Source organism: Nomascus leucogenys, chromosome X (genome assembly GCF_006542625.1).
Source record: "Nomascus leucogenys isolate Asia chromosome X, Asia_NLE_v1, whole genome shotgun sequence".
NCBI classification, from domain to species: domain Eukaryota; kingdom Metazoa; phylum Chordata; class Mammalia; order Primates; family Hylobatidae; genus Nomascus; species Nomascus leucogenys.
This window is the reverse complement of record NC_044406.1, coordinates 115,878,199-115,895,888: the sequence shown is the minus strand read 5'-3', so window position 1 is coordinate 115,895,888 and position 17,690 is coordinate 115,878,199. Positions and strand designations below refer to the sequence as shown.

The window sequence follows — 17,690 nt, the reverse complement described above, 5'->3', positions numbered from 1 at the left end:
GCCATTCAGTTGACTTCCTCTCTCCTTCTTTCTTTCCCTGACCTCTTTCTTCTCTGTCGCTTTTCTTCTCTCATCACCCTCCCCTTTCGGCCACTCCTCTATTGGCAGTCTGCCTTAGCATGGCAGGGTCTCTCTGGTTCATAGGCAGTTCTGGCAACGGAGCTCAAGGAAGGTGACTTACTCACTGTCCCCATCTCTCCCTTCTCTCTAGGTCGCTCCTGTGGTTGGTCCAGCCCAGAATGCAGCCTTGAGCCTGGCTTAGGCCACCACCTACTCCAGCTCTCTCCACCCCCTATTTTACCGCAACTCAGGGGGTAGGCTCTAGGCTCCAAAGTACCTGGGTAGTGTCCCTTCATCAAGAAAGCCCCACAGCTCTGGAGGGCTCTGATAATCCCACTGTCAGCTCTCTGAAAAGACAGCATGGCTATTACCCTACAGCCCAGTGACCTGATCTTTGAGTTCGCAAGCAACGGGATGGATGATGATATCCACCAGGTATGGCCCCAGAGAACACAGTCAGCCCGTGTGGACAATCAGATAGACACAGACAGCCAGGCAGACAGCCAGGGAGCCAGCTGGCTGCACAGCTAGCCAATCAGCAAATATCCATCAAGCACCTACTATGCTCAGGGCACTGGTCCTGCTTGCCAGCCAGCCTGCGTGCCAGCCAGTCACTCATGAGGCTGGTCTGGAATCACCGGGCAGTCATTTAGGGAGCTGGTTGCCCACATGCAATCATCGAGCCAGCCAAACAGCTGCTAAGTACATCAGCTGGGCTGTTGGTTAGTCAGCAACATGGACCAAACGCATAAGGGGTACACTGACCATCAAATGCATTTTTTGGCCACTTCTCTTCTCCCAAAGTGTCACAGTGAGAAAGCTGTGGGGACAGCCACATAGCAAGAATGAGCACTGCCAGCTGAACTGTAGACTGGCGTCCAGGCCCTGACATTTTCAGAGTCGTCTTTTTGGCCCCAGCCTGAGGATTCAGGACAAGCCGGAAATGAGGTCTTTTGGTGGGAGGAAGTTGGAAAATAGGACAGGATTCTGGCGCTCACTCAGGTCCCCACTGCTCCATACCTTCCCTGCACTGGCACATTTTCTGTGCACTTAGATGTACCCAATGAATGGTGTCCTGGGAGACTCATCACTACCCTCCATTCTCCTCCTTCCACAAAATGGAGAGAGAAGAAGCATCCAGGCACAGTAGAAAGAATGGAAGATTAGGAGTCAGGAGCCCTGGGTTCCGATCCCAGTTTGGCCACAATGTCACCTGAGCAAGTCCTGTCCCTTACCCTATTTTTTTTTTTTTTTTTTGAAACGAAGTCTCACTCTGTCGCCCAGGCTGGAGTCCAGTGGTGTGTTCTCGGCTCACTGCAACCTCTGCCTCCCATGTTCAAGCCATTCTCCTGCCTCAGCCTCCCAAGTAGCTGGGATTATAGGCACCTGCCACCACCCCCCACCGGCTGATTTTTGTGTATTATTAGTAGAGACGGGGTTTCACCAGGTTGGCCAGGCTGGTCTCCAACTCCTGGCCTCAAGTGATCCACCCACCTTGGCATCCCAATCTGCTAGGATTACAGGCGTGAGCCACCGCGCCTGGACCCCTACCCTATCTGACTGCTGTTTCCCCATCTTCACCAAGAGGTGATCCAACTGGATTATCTCCAAAGGGCATTCCAGTCTAACTCAGATGCTCTCTATTCTAAATCCTGTGAGGATGGAAAACTGTCCAATCTCTAGCGGCCTACCAAAGCCTACCCCCTAGTGGCCTTTGAGCACTTTGAACTTTCCGTCTACCTCCTTGCCTTAAAGCAGCTCAATTTTATTGAACATATGTGGTGTGCCTAGCCTCGTGGAAGGCATCAGACAAGGAGAAAGGAAGAAAATCTACCATACATGAGTTCTCAATGCTACTTGTCATTTTTCATTTGTTTCTAGCCCACTCAGCAACTGCTTCTTTTCTTCATAGAGGCTGTTTTTCACAGAAGCAGTTCTTACCTTCCAACCTATCCCTCCACCCTCAGCGGACAGCCTCTCCTCCAATCCACAGAGAAGCTCAAAGCCCAGGACGCCCTCAGTTTCCCTCCCTTCTCTCTTTTTATCTGTAACATCTCCTGTTCTTGTTTCCTTCCCACTGGCCCAGGAATCTGTTCTCTCCTGCATCCTTCAAGACCTCAAACCATCCATCACTTCCTCTCTCTCGTATCTTTTATTTTTTATTTTTATTTTTTGAGATGGAGTTTCACTCCTGTCACCCAGGTTCCAGTACAGTAGCACAGTCTCGGCTCACTGCCACCTCTGCCTCCTGGGTTCAAGCGATTCTTGTGCCTCAGCCTCTGGAGTAGCTGAGATTATAGGCACACATCACCAAGCCCAGCTAATTTTTGTATTTTCAGTAGATACGGGGTTTCACCATGTTGGGCAGGATGGTCTCGAACTCCTGACCGCAGGTGATCCGCCCGCCTCAGCCTCCCAAAGTGCTGGGATTACAGACGTGAGCCACTGCGCCCGGCCTCTTGTATCTTTCAGACCTCTCAGATTTCTTTCCTCAACTTTGAACATCTTCAGGTGTCCCCAACCCTAAAAGAAAACCTTCCCTCCCTTCTGCCCCCACCTTCAAAATTGCATCTTTTTATAGCTTTTTAGTTCCTTTCTTCCTCCCAGGGTAGTCTCCACACTCTGTTTTTACTTTCTTACCTGCCTTTCACTCTTTTTTCTTTCTTTCTTTTTTTTTGACAGGGTCTCACTCTGTCGCCCAGGATGGAGTGCAGTGGCACAATCATGGCTCGCTGCAGCCTCAACCTCCCCAGGCTCAGGTGATCTTCCCACCTCAGCCTCCTGAGTAGCTGGGGCAACAGGCACATGCCACTGCGCCTGGCTAATTGTGTGTGTGTGTGTGTGTGTGTGTGTGTGTGTGTATAGAGAGAGAGAGTTTTGCTCTTGTTGCTCAGGCTGGAGTGCAATGGCGCGATCTCGGCTCACTGCAATCTCCATCTCCTGGGTTTAAGTGATTCTTCTGCCTCAGCCTCCCAAGTAGCTGGGATTACAGGTGTGCATCACCACGCCTGGCTAATTTTGTATTTTTAGTAGAGAGGGGGTTTCACCATGTTGGTCAGGCTGGTCTCAAACTCCTGACCTCAAGTGATCCATCCGCCTTGGCCTCCCAAAGTGCTGGGATTACAGGCGTGAGCCACCATGCCCAGCCTAATTTTTGTATTTTTTGTAGAGATGGGGTCTCACCATGTTGCCCAGGTTGGTCTCGAACTCCTGAGCTCAAGCAATCCTTCCGCTTCAGGCCTCCCAAAGTGCTGGGATTACAATAGGTGTCAGCCGGCCAGGCGTGGTGGCTCACACCTGTAATCCCAGCACTTCGGGAGGACGAGGCAGGCAGATCACCTGAGTTCAACAGTTCGAGACCAGCCTGACCAACGTGGAGAAAACCTGCCTCTACTAAAAATACAAAATTAGCTGGGTGTGGTGGCACATGCCTGTAATCCCAGCTACTTGGGAGGCTGAGGCAGGAGAATCACTTGAACCCGGTAGGTGGAGGTTGCAGTGAGCCGAGATCGAGGCATTGCACTCCACCCTGGGCAACAAGAGGCAAAACTCTGTCTCAAAAAAAGAAAAAAAGAAAAAGAAAAACAACAGGTGTGAGCCACCGCACCCAGCCCCTTTCACTCCTTTTAGGAAACTACTTTTATTTTGAAATACATAATAAATGCAGAAGGGTGCACAAATCATATTTAGATATAGACATGTATTAAATGAACACCCAGACCCTCACCACCCAAATTAAGAAATAAAACATTACCAGTCTCCTAGAAGCCCCTGATACCTAACACTTAATGAGAGCTTAGTCTATGCCAGGCCCTGCTCTGAGTGCTTTAGGTGTATTGATCTGTTTTAACAATCCTAGGGGGTCAGTCATGTGATCACTCTCCTTTTATAAATGGGGAAACTGATCCACAGAAAGGTTAGGTAACTTGCCCAAGGTCACAATGCTAGTGAGCATCAGAGTTTGGTCTCAAGGCCAGGTACTCTGGCTCTAGATCAGCACAATCCAACAGAATTCTCTGGAATGAGGCCAGGCATGGTGGCTCACGCCTATAATCCCAGCACTTTGGGAGGCCGACGCAGGTGGATCACGAGGTCAGGAATTTGAGACCATCCTGGCCAACATGGTGAAACCCTGTCTCTACTAAAAATACAAAAATTAGCCAGGAGTGGTGGCCTATGCCTGTAATCCCAGCTACTCAGGAGGCTGAGACAGGAGAATTACTTGAGCCCAGGAGGTGAAGGTTGCAGTGAGCTGAGATTGCGCCATTGTACTCCAGCCTGGGCAAGAAGAGCAAAACTCCATCTCAAAAAAAGAAAAAAAAATTCTCTGGAATGCTGGAAATGTTCTATGTTTGTGCTGTCCAGTATGGGGCCACTAGTCACACGTGGCTATAGAGCATTTGAAATGTGGCTAGTGCAATTGAAGAAATAAATTTTTAAGCTCTCCAAAGTTTTTATTTACCTCTAAATTTAAATAGCCACCCGTGGCTAGTGGATAGCATCATGAACAGCTGTAGATGCTGGGACCTTAATCACTATACCCAACTGCTTACCTCAGTCTGTCCTCACTGAGATCCATTGCAACTTGGCCTGGGACCCTAGCACTGCTCTCAAACTGATCTAGCCAGGGTGACTGACCATGGCCAAATCCAAAGGTCTTTTATCCATTTTTGTTTCTCTGGATCCCTCAGGAACACTGCACAGAGAGGATCATTCTCATTCTTTTTGCATGGGAAAAAAAAAAGAATTATCCTCCACAAACAGATCTTGAGACTAAACAATAACAACAAAAAGAATTAACATTCCCATGAAAGAAAATTTGGAAAATACAAAAAAGTAGAAAGGGGAAAAAAATCATTCAAAACTCCATAATGAAAATAAACCTATGGCCAGGTGCAGTGGCTTAACGTCTGTAATCTCAGCACTTTGGGAGGCCAAGGTGGGTGGATCACTTGAGGTCAGGAGTTCGAGACCAGCCTGTCCTACATGGTGAAACCCCATCTCTACTAAAATACAAAAATTAGCCAGGTATGGTGGCAGGCGCCGGTAATCCCAGCTACTCGGGAAGGTGAGGCAGTAGAATTGCTTGAACCTGGGAGGTGGAGGTTGCAGTAAGCCAAGATCGTGCCACTGCACTCCAGCCTGGGTGACATAGCCAGACTCTGTCTCAAAAAAAAAAAAAGAAAAGAAAAGAAAAGAAAACTATGATTAACATCCTGGCATATTTATTTCTTTATAGAGGTTTTTTCTTTTTAATTTTTTTAAAATAGAGATAGGGTCTTGCTGTGTTGCCCAGGCTAGTGTATGAACTCCTAGGCTCAAGCAATGCACCTGCCTCAGACTCCCAAAGTGCTGGCATTACAGGCATGAGCCACCACATGCAGCCTCTATATGGAGTTTTTTTTTTTTTAAAAAAAACAACACATGCAGTCATACTGCTTTTTAATTTTGCTTTGCTTAATTTCAAAACACTTATGTTCTCTAGGGGTTGAATTCTCATCTCAATTTTCTTATCTACTCCAAGGGATTGAGCGACCACCAGCTCCCTTTTGAACTGTTAGACACTTATTTTTGACTCCCTGATAGGCATCTCTATTTCAGATGTCCCAAAGGTACCTCAAGCTCACCATATCCAGACATTGTAGCCCTTATCTTGGTCCACAGCCTGCTCTTCCTCCTCCTGGGCCCTCCCTTGGCATGAGCAGTATCTCCATGTCCCTGTTGAATGCAGCTGGAAATTGAACCCCTCTCCCCCATCCAGGCAATGACTGACTCCTGACATTTCTACTACTATAATGCCTCTGTTCTGTCTTCATTCCCACTATCATTGCCACAGACGGAGCCCGAAGATGTCTGAGCCCCTAACTCTGGCTGTGAACTAGGTCCCCAGCCCTGACTCTAGGCTGAATCCCTCTGTCCCCCGACTATAGGTTGAGCCCCTTGCCCTTGCCATCAACTGGTCTATTCCCAATGGCCTTAGAATGAATCTAATCCTCATAGACTGAGCCCTAACCTGGCCACGGATTAAACCATAACTACAACCAGTTAAAAATGCTTGCCCGGCCGGGTGCAGTGGTTCACGCCTGTAATCCCAGCACTTTGGGAGGCCGAGGCGGGTGGATCACGAGGTCAGGAGATTGAGACCATCCTGGCTAACATGGTGAAACCCCATCTCTACTAAAAATACAAAAAATTAGCCAGGTGTGGTGGCGGGCGCCTGTAGTCCCAGCTACTCGGGAGGCTGAGATAGGAGAATGGCGTGAACCCAGGAGGCAGAGTTTGCAGTGAGCCGAGATCGCGCCACTGCACTCCAGCCTGGGCGACAGAGTGAAACTCTGTCTCAAAAAAAAAAAAAAAAAAAAAAAAAAAAAAAGCTTGCCCTTGGCTGGGCATGGTGGCTCACGCCTGTAATCCCAGCACTTTGGGAGGCTGAGGCAGGTGGATCACCTGAGGTCCGGAGTTTGAGACCAGCCTGGCCAACATGATGAAACCTTGTCTCTACAAAAACTATAAAAATTAGCCAGGCATGGTGGCACACACCTGTAATCCCAACTACTGGGGAAGCTGAGGTAGGAGAATTGCTTGAACCCAGGAGGCAGAGGTTGCAGTGAGCTGAGATCATGCCACTGCACTCTAGCCTGGGCGACAGAGCGAGGCTGTGTCTCAAAAAAAAAAAAAAAGCTTAAAGTGCTGGTGGTGCAGAGCTAACCCATCTATTCATCAAGAACCCACTCAAAGCATCACCTAATGAGGCTGGACCCAGAGTGATACCATCCTATACAAAGGACAGTCCCTGATGAACCCAAGAATAAGGACTTGCACAAAGGGCCAGATTCTGGTAGGGAGGGTTTGCTGGAAGAGCTGGGTGGGTCTTGAACCACATCCCTATCTTCTCCATAGCTGGAAGACCCCTCTGTGTTCCCAGCTGTGATCGTGGAGCAGGTACCCTACCCTGATTTACTGCATCTGTACTCGGGACTGGAGTTGGACGACGTTCACAGTGGCATCATAACAGACGGGACCTTGTGCATGACACAGGATCAGATCCTGGAAGGCAGTTTTTTGCTGACAGGTCTGTTCCCTTCCTGGGCAGAGAAGGTGTGGTAGAAAAAGGGGCTGTGTCTTTAGGGAACAGCAGCCCACAATAGCTTCTAGTAACCCTGTGCAGAATGGGCAAGGCCACCAGCCAAAAAGTTGTGCTGCTTCACAGAGGAGGGAACCATCTTAGTAGATTCATGGTCTGTGGAAGTGGGGTGGGACAATAAGGAGTGAAGACCAGCTGAGGGGGGTGGAGAGTTAGGTAAGGAGGGGTGCTGGGCCCTTCCTGGCTGTCCCTCAATACCTCTGGTCAGGGTCCCCTGCTTCTCCCTCACTTAGCACTCACTTCAGGGTCAGCCCGAAGGATGCTTACCACCATCCTTTCTTCGGGCTGGCCCTGATTATAGCTGTACCCCCTGCCTTGTGCCCTGAGGGAACTTTTCTTCTCTCCTCCCACCATGGAACCCGGACCAGATGACAATGAGGCCACCTCGCACACCATGTCAACCGCGGAAGTCTTACTCAATATGGACTCTCCCAGCGATATCCTGGATGAGAAGCAGATCTGTAAGTTTGAACCCCAGTGCCTGAACTCAAGGCAACAAAATAATTCCATTTAAAAATATGAAATCTGTGTATTGGTTTCTCAGGCATGTGTGCACACAGGTATACATGCACCACACCCACCGATATACGTATGACTTTTATCTTTTTGTATTTTGGTGATGGGTTTATTTCAATTAGCATGATGTCCTCAAAGTTCATCCATGTTGTAGCATGTGTCAGAATTTCTTTCCATTTTCAGGCCAGGCACAGTGGCTCACGTCTGTAATCCCAGCACTTTGGGAGGCTGAGGCGGGTGGATCACCTGAGGTCAGGAGTTGGAGACCAGCCTGACCAACACGGTGAAACCCCATCTTTACTAAAAATATAAAAACTTGCTGGGCGTGGTGGCACAAGCCTGTAATCCCAGCTACTCAGGAGGCTGAGGCAGGAGAATCACTTGAACCCAGGAGGCAGAGATTGCAGTGAGCCGAGATCGCACCATTGCACTCCAGCCTGGGCGACAAGAGCGAAACTCCGTCTCAAAAAAATAATAATAATTTATTTCCATTTTCAGGCTGAATAATATTGGCCAGGGTGCCTTTCTCAGGCCCTTGCTCTTTTGCTTAGCTCGCAGGAAGACTGAGATATGCAGCATGTGGCTCTTTTAGAAATAAGTGATCCAGGCTGGGCGCGGTGGCTCACACCTGTAATCCCAGCACTTTGGGAGGCTGAGGCGGGTGGAATACGAGGTCAGGAGTTCGAGACTGGCCTGGCCAACATGGCAAAACCTCGTCTCTACTAAAAATACAAAAATTAGCCTGGCGTGGTGGCACATGCCTGTAATCCCAGCTACTTGGGAGGCTGAGGCAGGAGAATCGCTTGAACCCAGGAGGCAGAGGTTGCAATGAGCCGAGATCACACTATTGCTACTTGGGAGGCTGAGGCAGGAGAATCGCTTGAACCTGGGAGGCAGAGGTTGCAATAAGCCGAGATCACACTATTGCACTCCAGCCTAGGCGACAAGAGCAAGACTCTGTCTAAATAAATAAATAAATAAATAAATAAATAAATAAGATAAATAAATAAGTGATCCTTGCCCATCCTACCAGGCTCCTAACTCCCCAGAGGGCCCCTAAGGTAGGCTCTTCCCAATGCCCCCTCAGGCAGATACACAGGAGGGTGCCCCCAGATTGCCTTCTCCCAAGGGGTGGTGTGGTACAGTGAGGGAGGGCAAGCCATAAAGCTGAAATCTGAGAGATTTCTAGTCCTGACTCTCACCAGTATTCATCCAGGATCCAATAATGGGTGCCTATTTGTACCGGGCACCAACTTGCTGTGTGACCTTGGGCACATGACTTCCCCTCTCTGGGTCTGTCTCAGTTTCCTCATCAGGAAAACACAGGAATGGGACTACATGATCTCCAAGGCCCCTTTGAGTCGTAAAATGAGCCAAGGACTAAATCAAGGTGGCCCTTTACCTGGGGTGCTGCCTAGAACTTCCCTACCACCAGCAGTGGGCTATAAATGTGGCAGCTGTAATTGGGGCCAGCTTGTGCCCACAGCTCTGCAGCTGTTTCCTCTCCTCGTGGTACAAACCACATGAGGCATTTTCAGGTGTATCCTGTGTCTGGGGCTGGGGGGATGAGCCCCCCGCCCTCCCTTGGAACCTACCCGTCTCTCCAGCGCTGGGAGACCCCGCTCCAGCCCTGCCCTGGGCCCCGCCCACCTCAGGCCTTTCTTCTTGCAGTCAGTACCTCCGAAATGCTTCCAGACTCGGACCCTGCACCAGCTGTCACTCTGCCCAACTACCTGTTTCCTGCCTCTGAGCCCGATGCCCTGAACAGGGTGGGTGACAGTAGTGACCAGGAGGGGCATTCTCTGGAGGAGAAGGCCTCCAGAGAGGAAAGTGCCAAGAAGACTGGGAAATCAAAGAAGAGAAGTAAGTGGGGGAGAGTGAGTGTATGTGTGTCTCCGAGGGGATGGGCAGGGCGTGGGGGGCGGTCAGGCTCATGGATGTGTTAAGAGGCCAGCTCTCTGGTGTGACACGGATGGACCAAAAGGCCTCCCTTCTGTAAAACCTGGCCTCATCCATTAGACTGCCTGTAGCCTGACATTTCCCATGCTGCCCCTGTCTGCCCGGGATCTGCATAAACTTTCAGAAACATTAATGATCTCAATGGGTTGAATCCTAGGCTGGGAGTTTGGACACCAGGCTCGGCCCCCTGGCCAGTCCCTGGACCTCTGGGGCCTCAGCCTATAAAAGACCCGTCATGCTGGGTGCTTATCTCCCTTCTGTGGAGCTTATAAAGCCAAGGCCATATATGAGAGAGGACTTTGGGCTTTCCCAAGCCCCGGTGTTATTGATTTACTCAGGCGATGGCTGCTTGATACTGCCTTGTCAGCATGGCAACCAAACCTCAGCACCGCACTTACCTGCACAACCGCGGTGCCTTTAGGCTGCCTTTCCATATCAGAAGTTAGGCTAGGCAGATTCTGTTCTCACAAAAGTGACTTATTTGCCAGCACCCGGTTTCTCCACATTGTAGCCATGTTGCAGTGCTACCCTGGGGGCCTGAAAATGAGGGTGCAAAGGCCTGAGGGCTGTGGCTGTGGACAGCGATCTGGGGCCTCCAGCCCCGGTGACCTGCCTCCTTCTTGTTGGCCTTATCACAGCCAACTTGGCCAGCTCCTGGGCCCTCTCTCGGGAGCTGCTCCTCATCCTACTTACCTTTCCCTCATAGTCCGGAAGACCAAGGGCAACCGAAGTACCTCACCTGTCACTGACCCCAGCATCCCCATTAGGAAGAAATCAAAGGATGGCAAAGGTATGGACAGCTGGGACTCAGGTGAGGTGGGGAGGGAGCCCCTTCCCTGCTGCCAGGATGCCCCAGCTGCCCAGGCTGCCCCTCACGGCCTATCCCTCTGTAGGCAGCACCATCTATCTGTGGGAGTTCCTCCTGGCGCTTCTGCAAGACAGAAACACCTGTCCCAAGTACATCAAGTGGACCCAGCGAGAGAAAGGCATCTTCAAACTGGTGGACTCCAAAGCTGTGTCCAAGCTGTGGGGGAAGCAGAAAAACAAGCCTGACATGAACTATGAGACAATGGGGCGGGCGCTAAGGTAGGAGCTGTTGGGATGCAGAACCCCTGCCCTGGGGATCACCAGTCCTTCCTTAAGTCCAAGGAGTCCTCCTCGCTTTCATGGAGACCTGATTTATCCTAAGGAAACGAGTCTCGTAACTTTCCTCTTAGCTTGCTCCTATGTCCGTTCCCCAGGCCCGCTCTGGCAGGAAGAGCCCCCCTCCTCTTGTATCTGACCTGGCCTTTTTTCTTTTTCTTTTTTTTTGAGACGGAGTCTTGCTCTGTCACCGAGGCTTGAATGCAGTGGTGCGATCTCAGCTCACGGCAACCTGCACTGCCTGGGTTCAAGCAATTCTCATACCTCAGCCTCCCAAGTAGCTGGGATTACAGGCGCATGCCACCACGCTCAGCTAATTTTTTGTATTTTCTTTTTTTTTTTTCTTTGAGATGGAGTCTCGCTCTGTCACCCAGGCTGGAGTGCAGTGGCGTGATCTCGGCTCACTGCAAGCTCAACCTCCTGGGTTCACGCCATTCTCCTGCCTCAGCCTCCCAAGTAGCTGGGACTACAGGCACCCGCCACCACGCCCGGCTAATTTTTTTGTATTTTTAGTAGAAACTGGGGGTTTCACCGTGTTAGCCAGGATGGTTTTGATCTCCTGACCTTGTGATCTGCCCACCTCGGCCTCCCAAAGTGCTGGGATTACAGGCGTGAGTCACCGCACCCGGCCTCATTTTTTGTATTTTTAATAGAGACGGGGTTTCACCATGTTGGCCAGGCTGGTCTTGAACTTCTGGCCTCAAGTGATCTGCCCACCTTGGCCCCCCAAAGTGTTGGGATTACAGGAATGAGCCACCGCGCCTGGCCTCCTTTTTGCTTTTTATAATGGAAGAGCAGTTCAGCACCCCCTCTTCCCCAAGAAGGGCTTTCTTCACATCTGTAAGCCAGAGCCCCAGGGAGGTGGGCTCGAGTTGTCCTAGAGGTGGTCTCTCAGGCTGGGGGATTGCTGTTCCCGCCATCCATCCCCTCACTGTCAGTTCCCTCCTTCAGTCATTCCCTGTCCTCTGCCCCAAAGCAGGGGGTTGGAGGGGGGTGACATGTGAAAACCTTTTTGTGATCCTTTGAGTCCTCAGAGGGAAATCTCAGGAATGTCATAAAAACCTTCCAAGTCCAGGTGTTGACATATCCTTTCCCTTGCCCTTGGGCCCTCAGCTGGCTCCCCAGCCAGCCTCGCTCAGCCTCCTGCTTGCCTAGCCCTGGGGGAGGAGCACTGGGGAGATGGAGGTAGAAGGTCTCCCACCCAGCTCCTGGCTAACTCCCAACTCCCTGCCCCTCTTCCTCTAGATACTACTACCAAAGAGGCATCCTGGCCAAAGTGGAAGGGCAGAGGCTGGTGTACCAGTTTAAGGAGATGCCCAAGGACCTGGTGGTCATTGAAGATGAGGACGAGAGCAGCGAAGCCACAGCAGCCCCACCTCAGGCCTCCACGGCCTCTGTGGCCTCCGCCAGTACCACCCGGCGAACCAGCTCCAGGGTCTCATCCAGATCTGCCCCCCAGGGCAGGGGCAGCTCTTCTTGGGAGAAGCCAAAAATTCAGCATGTTGGTCTCCAGCCATCTGCGAGTCTGGAATTGGGACCATCGCTAGACGAGGAGATCCCCACTACCTCCACCATGCTCGTCTCTCCAGCAGAGGGCCAGGTCAAGCTCACCAAAGCTGTGAGGTAAGGGCACCCAGGTCAGCATGAGTCTTCACATAGTACATCATGTTGGGGTTGAGTTTTCTTTTTTTTTTTTTTGAGATGAAGTCTCGCTCTGTCACCCAGGCTGGAGTGCAGTGGCATGATGTCTGCTCACTGCAACCTCCGCCTCTCAGATTCAAGTGATTCTCCTGCCTCAGCCTCCCGAGTAGCTGGGATTACAGGTACCTGCCACCACACCCAGCTACTTTTTGTATTTTTAGTAGAGACGGGGTTTCACCATGTTGACCAGGCTGGTCTCAAACTCCTGACCTCAGGTGATCTGCCCGCCTTGGCCTCCTAAAGTGCTGGGATTACAGGTGTGAGCCACCGCGCCTGGCAGGGCTCAGTTTTCAACTTCTTGCCAAGCTCTACTCTGTCTCCAGGCTCATGGGATCCGCCCAGAGCCGTGGAGAAGCCAGTAGGGCACTTGTTGGTCAAGAGAGGGAAAGTCACTTGGCTGAGGTCACACATCCGGGGGCTTACATGAGAAGGGCTCCCCAGGGAGCCACCAGGGCCTCCGTGTCCTGGCCCATCCTCCTAAGCCTCTTCCATTCTAGAAAAGAAGCAACAGACAATGTTTTAGAGCCGCCTGCTGTGAACCCCTCGGGACCTCCAGGCCCACCCAGCAAGCTCTCACTACTTCTCATCCCCACTAAGGGGCCTCCGATTTCCCCTGACAAGGCTGGACTTTGTTGGGTTATGTGTATGGACCTCCCAGTACGCTGGTGCAGATCAGTGAGACACCCTTTCCAGGAGGGCAGGCAGTAGAGTGGAATGGTGAGGAAGATGAGCTCTGGGGTCACAAGGCCTAGATGTGAGGCCCTGCTGTAGTGCTTACTCACTATGTATACTCGCTGTGTAAGCACTAGAGCGGGGACTCACATCTAGGCCTTGTGAGACCCCAGCATCCCCACTTGGAAGAAATCAAAAGATAACAAAGGTATGGCTGGTCTTGGAGCAAGTTATTAATACATAACCTCTCTGTGCCTCACTTTCCTCAAGCTGTAAAATCAGATTGTTCTTATCCCACTTGTGGGCTGTTTTCAGGATTGAGTGAAATGCCACATGTCAGTCACTTAGAATGATCCCTGACCTATATACCTATATACTAAGTACTTAATAAATGTGAGCTACAGCTGGGCATGGTGGCTCATGCCTGTAATCCCAGCACTTTAGGAGGCCAAGGCAGGTGGATCACCTGAGGTCAGGAGTTCAAGACCAGCCTGGCCAACATGGTGAAACTCTGTCTCTACTAAAAATACAAAATTAGCCGGGTGTAGTGGTGCTCGCCTATAATCCCAGCTACTTGGGAGGCTGAGGCAGGAGAATCACTTGAACCTCAGAGCTCATTGCAGAAGTTGCAATGAGCCAAGATTGTGCTGCTGCACTCCAGCCTGAGTGACAGAGCGAGACTCCGTCTCAAAAAAAAAAAAATTAAAAATTAGCTGGGTGTGGTGGCACACACCTGTAGTCCCAGCTACTTGGGAGGCTGAGTCAGGAGGATCGCTTGAGCCCAGGGCTTCAAGGCTGCAGTGAGCAGTAACCGTGTCACTGCACTCCAGCCCAGGCAGCAGAGTGAGACCCTGTCTCTAGAAAAAGAAAAAAACCAATAACAAACAGCAAATAAATCGACAAACACCTTCAGCTCCATTCCTCTCGTGCCCTCCTTCCTAACCAGCTGAGGGACACCTCCTGCCTTAACGAACTCTGTTCTCTGTTTCTTCTCAGTGCGTCTTCAATGCCCAGCAACATCCACCTAGGAGTGGCCCCCGTGGGGTCAGGCTCGGCCCTGACCCTGCAGACGATCCCACTGACCACGGTGCTGACCAATGGGCCTCCTGCCAGTACTACTGCTCCCACTCAGCTCGTTCTCCAGAGTGTTCCAGCGGCCTCTACTTTCAAGGACACCTTCACTTTGCAGGCCTCTTTCCCCCTGAACGCCAGTTTCCAAGACAGCCAGGTGGCAGCCCCAGGGGCTCCACTGATTCTCAGTGGCCTCCCCCAACTTCTGGCTGGGGCCAACCGTCCGACCAACCCAGCGCCACCCACGGTCACAGGGGCTGGACCAGCAGGGCCCAGCTCTCAGCCCCCTGGGACTGTCATTGCTGCCTTCATCAGGACTTCTGGCACTACAGCAGCCCCTGGGGTCAAGGAGGGGCCACTGAGGTCCTCCTCCTATGTTCAGGGTATGGTGACGGGGGCCCCCATGGAGGGGCTGCTGGTTCCTGAAGAGACCCTGAGGGAGCTCCTGAGAGATCAGGCTCATCTTCAGCCACTTCCAACCCAGGTGGTTTCCAGGGGTTCCCACAATCCGAGCCTTCTGGGCAACCAGACTTTGTCTCCTCCCAGCCGCCCCACTGTTGGGCTGACCCCAGTGGCTGAACTTGAGCTCTCCTCAGGCTCAGGGTCCCTGTTGATGGCTGAGCCTAGTGTGACCACATCTGGGAGCCTTCTGACAAGATCCCCCACCCCAGCCCCCTTCTCCCCATTCAACCCTACTTCCCTCATTAAGATGGAGCCCCATGACATATAAGCAAAGGGGTCAGGGCAAGTGTGACCCACCAGGCAAAATTGAGCAGCATTTTCATAGGGACCGACTTCAGTAGCACACCTGCCCCTGCATTTCAGTGGGATGTCAATACACTTGACCCCAAGTCCCCCGGCCCTGCCTGGTGTCACTGTGGCCAAACAGTGCCCAGCTTAAGCATCCCTGGCATCAGACTATGGCCTTCAAGAGCACTAGGGCATATGCTTTTGGCAGCATAACGGGCTGACTTGGTGATGGAGGGAAAAAGCCTTGAGCCAGGCAGAAGTTTGTGGCCAGGGTTTGTGCAGCAGCTTTGTGAGAAGAGCCCTTCTACCTGGCTCTATCTCACTGGCTGCATTCCCTACACAGGGAATTTACTACCCCATATGTGAATATCCCTGTATGTACTTGTGTGTACTTGTTGGTCTCTATCTTAGTTTCTTTGGGGAGGACAGGGCTGTAGCTATGAGGTCTTGTCTCCAAGGGTGTGTGTATGTCTCCGTGGATCAGCCACAGGGATAGGGATTTTGTTTTTAAGGAAAAGCATTCTCTAATTCCCTTTGTTCATGCCAAGATTCAGTTGCTCCGAGACTATGGGGTACAAGTTTGATCCCCCGAATCTGGAGATGTTGTAGAGCTGGAACAAGTGCAGAGTAGGAACGCTTTGATGCGCATGCACATTGGGGAAGATGCGCTCCTCAGGGACACGAAGGCCGAGTAGGGTAAAACCACGAGGAGAGGGAAGGGAAGTCAGCTCTGGGAGCAGCCCTCAGTGGCTGGACCAAGGTACTCTTCCTGGAGTTTGCCGTGTTAGCAACCACAGTCACCTTGCAGTCAGGCTGGAATCTTGGGCCACCCCAGAGTGCTTTGCTGAAGGATTTAGATGGGGGTGAAGTGCCCTCCAGCCTCAGAGCTAGCCACAAAGCCCCCAGAGCTGAATTCATTGAATATTTGTGCCTAGGACTTGGGCTGTTTGTGTGATACCAGCCCCCCCACCAGACAATAGCCCTTGCTGACACCACAGCCTACTTCCCCGATCCTGGGCTCCCTCTTGATTACTTTTTGACATTTTCCAGCTGTCAGGTGTCACTGGGGCTAGTCCGGCAGCGACCTAGATGGGGTCCACCCCCATTCCTGCTCAAGCATGGGCACCTACCACATGGTTTCTGCTGCTCAGCCTGCCTCTATGATGACTGCAGCAGACCTCCTTGGGTGGACCAAAGCCCCTCATCTCCCACTTTCACACCTAACCCTGACTCCTTCGCCAAGAAGACGGGAGTCGGCAGCCAGGAGTTCCCGTGGCACCTCTCTCTCTTCGTGGCTCCCTGCTTCCCCCTTCCCTCTTTCCGAGGAAGGGTCAACCCATTCTCTCTCAAAGCCAACCCCTAGGCCAATTGCCTGGATCTCCTCCCCTCTCCCTTCTTTAAAAGAGCTTGCCTCCCTCCTGCCAAGTTTGAGGGCAAGGCTAAGAAATGTCAGCCACGGAAACAACTCTATTATCTGGTGACTTTGGGTAATGTGAATCAGTGCCCGAGGACCTTTGCTGTGTCCTTGGTACAAAACCATCCACTTGACCTAACTACCTCCCCTGGCCGCGCTCTCGCTCTTCTCTTCTTTGCCAAGCCAACTATCACCCTCTCCCACTCTTCTTCTCCCTGCCCCCTGGAGGGCACTGTGTTTGGTTGTGCAAATGTATTTACTATGCGTGTTTCCAGCAGTTGGCATTAAAGTGCCTTTTTCTAATAAAATCAGTTTATTATGACAGTTTCCTGATGGTTGAAAGTAAGCATCTTCATAAAGGGTCACCATTAAAAAAACATTTTGCACAAAGGTGCTGCATGGGTTGGGGTAGCTCCGCCCCCACCTGAAATCTGGTTTCTGCCACCCCTACTCCAACTCCATGGGAACTCATTGCTGGAAGGTCATCAATGACCTCATGGTGAAATCAAATGTCTTCTTCACAGTTCTCCGGCCCCCGTGAGCCCACACTAGCTGGGCTTTCCTGCGTCCCCCATCACCCTTCCCGGGGCTGGTTCTTCACCTACCACTTCCAACGTGGCTGCTCAAGAATCTCATCCATTTTGGGCTCATTTTGGCTCCTCGGAGATGGGTCCTAAATCTAGAGCTCCAGTCCCAACCTTTCTTTTAAGCTCCTGGCTCACATTTCCAGCGATCTGCTGGACATTTCCACGTGGATGCTTGTCAGCTCCTTAAAGATAGCCCCTCTATCAACAGTGGTTTTTTTGTTTTGTTTTGTTTTGTTTTGTTTTTTTGAGTCAGAGTCTTGCTCTGTCGGCTGGAGTGCAGTGGTGCGATCTCGGTTCACTGCAACCTCTGCCTCCCAGGCTCAAGTGATTCTCCTGCCTCAGCCTCCTGAGTAGCTGGGAGTACAGGCACATGCCACCATGCCCAGCTAATTTTTGTATTTTCATTAGAGCCAGGGTTTCACCATTTTGGCCAGGCTGGTCTCGAACTCCTGGCCTCAAGTGATCCACCCACCTTGGCCTCCCAAAGTGCTGGGATTGCAGGCGTGAGCAACCACCCCTGGTCAACAATGGATTTTTAAATTATTTCCATGCTCACAAAAAACCTTTCCAAGATGACGGGTTGATGGGTGCAGCAAACCACCATAGCACATGTATACCTATGTAACAAACGTGCACGTTCTGCACATGTATCCCAGAACTTAAAGTATAATAA

At 51.3% G+C, this 17,690-nt stretch overlaps 1 protein-coding gene across 1 annotated transcript; it reads left to right on the top strand.

Annotated features, from left to right (window-relative positions):
• The first annotated feature begins 211 nt into the window (after positions 1 to 211).
• ELF4 (E74 like ETS transcription factor 4) lies at positions 212 to 16,763 on the top strand. The gene is made up of 8 exons (XM_030806572.1): positions 212 to 495; positions 6,961 to 7,132; positions 7,573 to 7,665; positions 9,392 to 9,583; positions 10,386 to 10,469; positions 10,573 to 10,765; positions 12,068 to 12,445; positions 14,192 to 16,763. The coding sequence occupies exons 1-8, from the start codon at positions 421 to 423 to the stop codon at positions 14,994 to 14,996; spliced, it is 1,992 nt and encodes a 663-aa protein (XP_030662432.1). The 5' UTR covers positions 212 to 420; the 3' UTR covers positions 14,997 to 16,763.
• Positions 16,764 to 17,690: the final 927 nt, after the last annotated feature.

Coding starts and splice junctions, on each gene's coding strand:
- ELF4 (XM_030806572.1), top strand. CDS start 421: ATGGCTATTACCCTACAGCCCAGTGACCTGATCTTTGAGTTCGCAAGC. Junction 7,666..9,391: donor CCTGGATGAGAAGCAGATCT/GTAAGTTTGAAC, acceptor TTCTTCTTGCAG/TCAGTACCTCCGAAATGCTT. Junction 12,446..14,191: donor AAGCTCACCAAAGCTGTGAG/GTAAGGGCACCC, acceptor GTTTCTTCTCAG/TGCGTCTTCAATGCCCAGCA.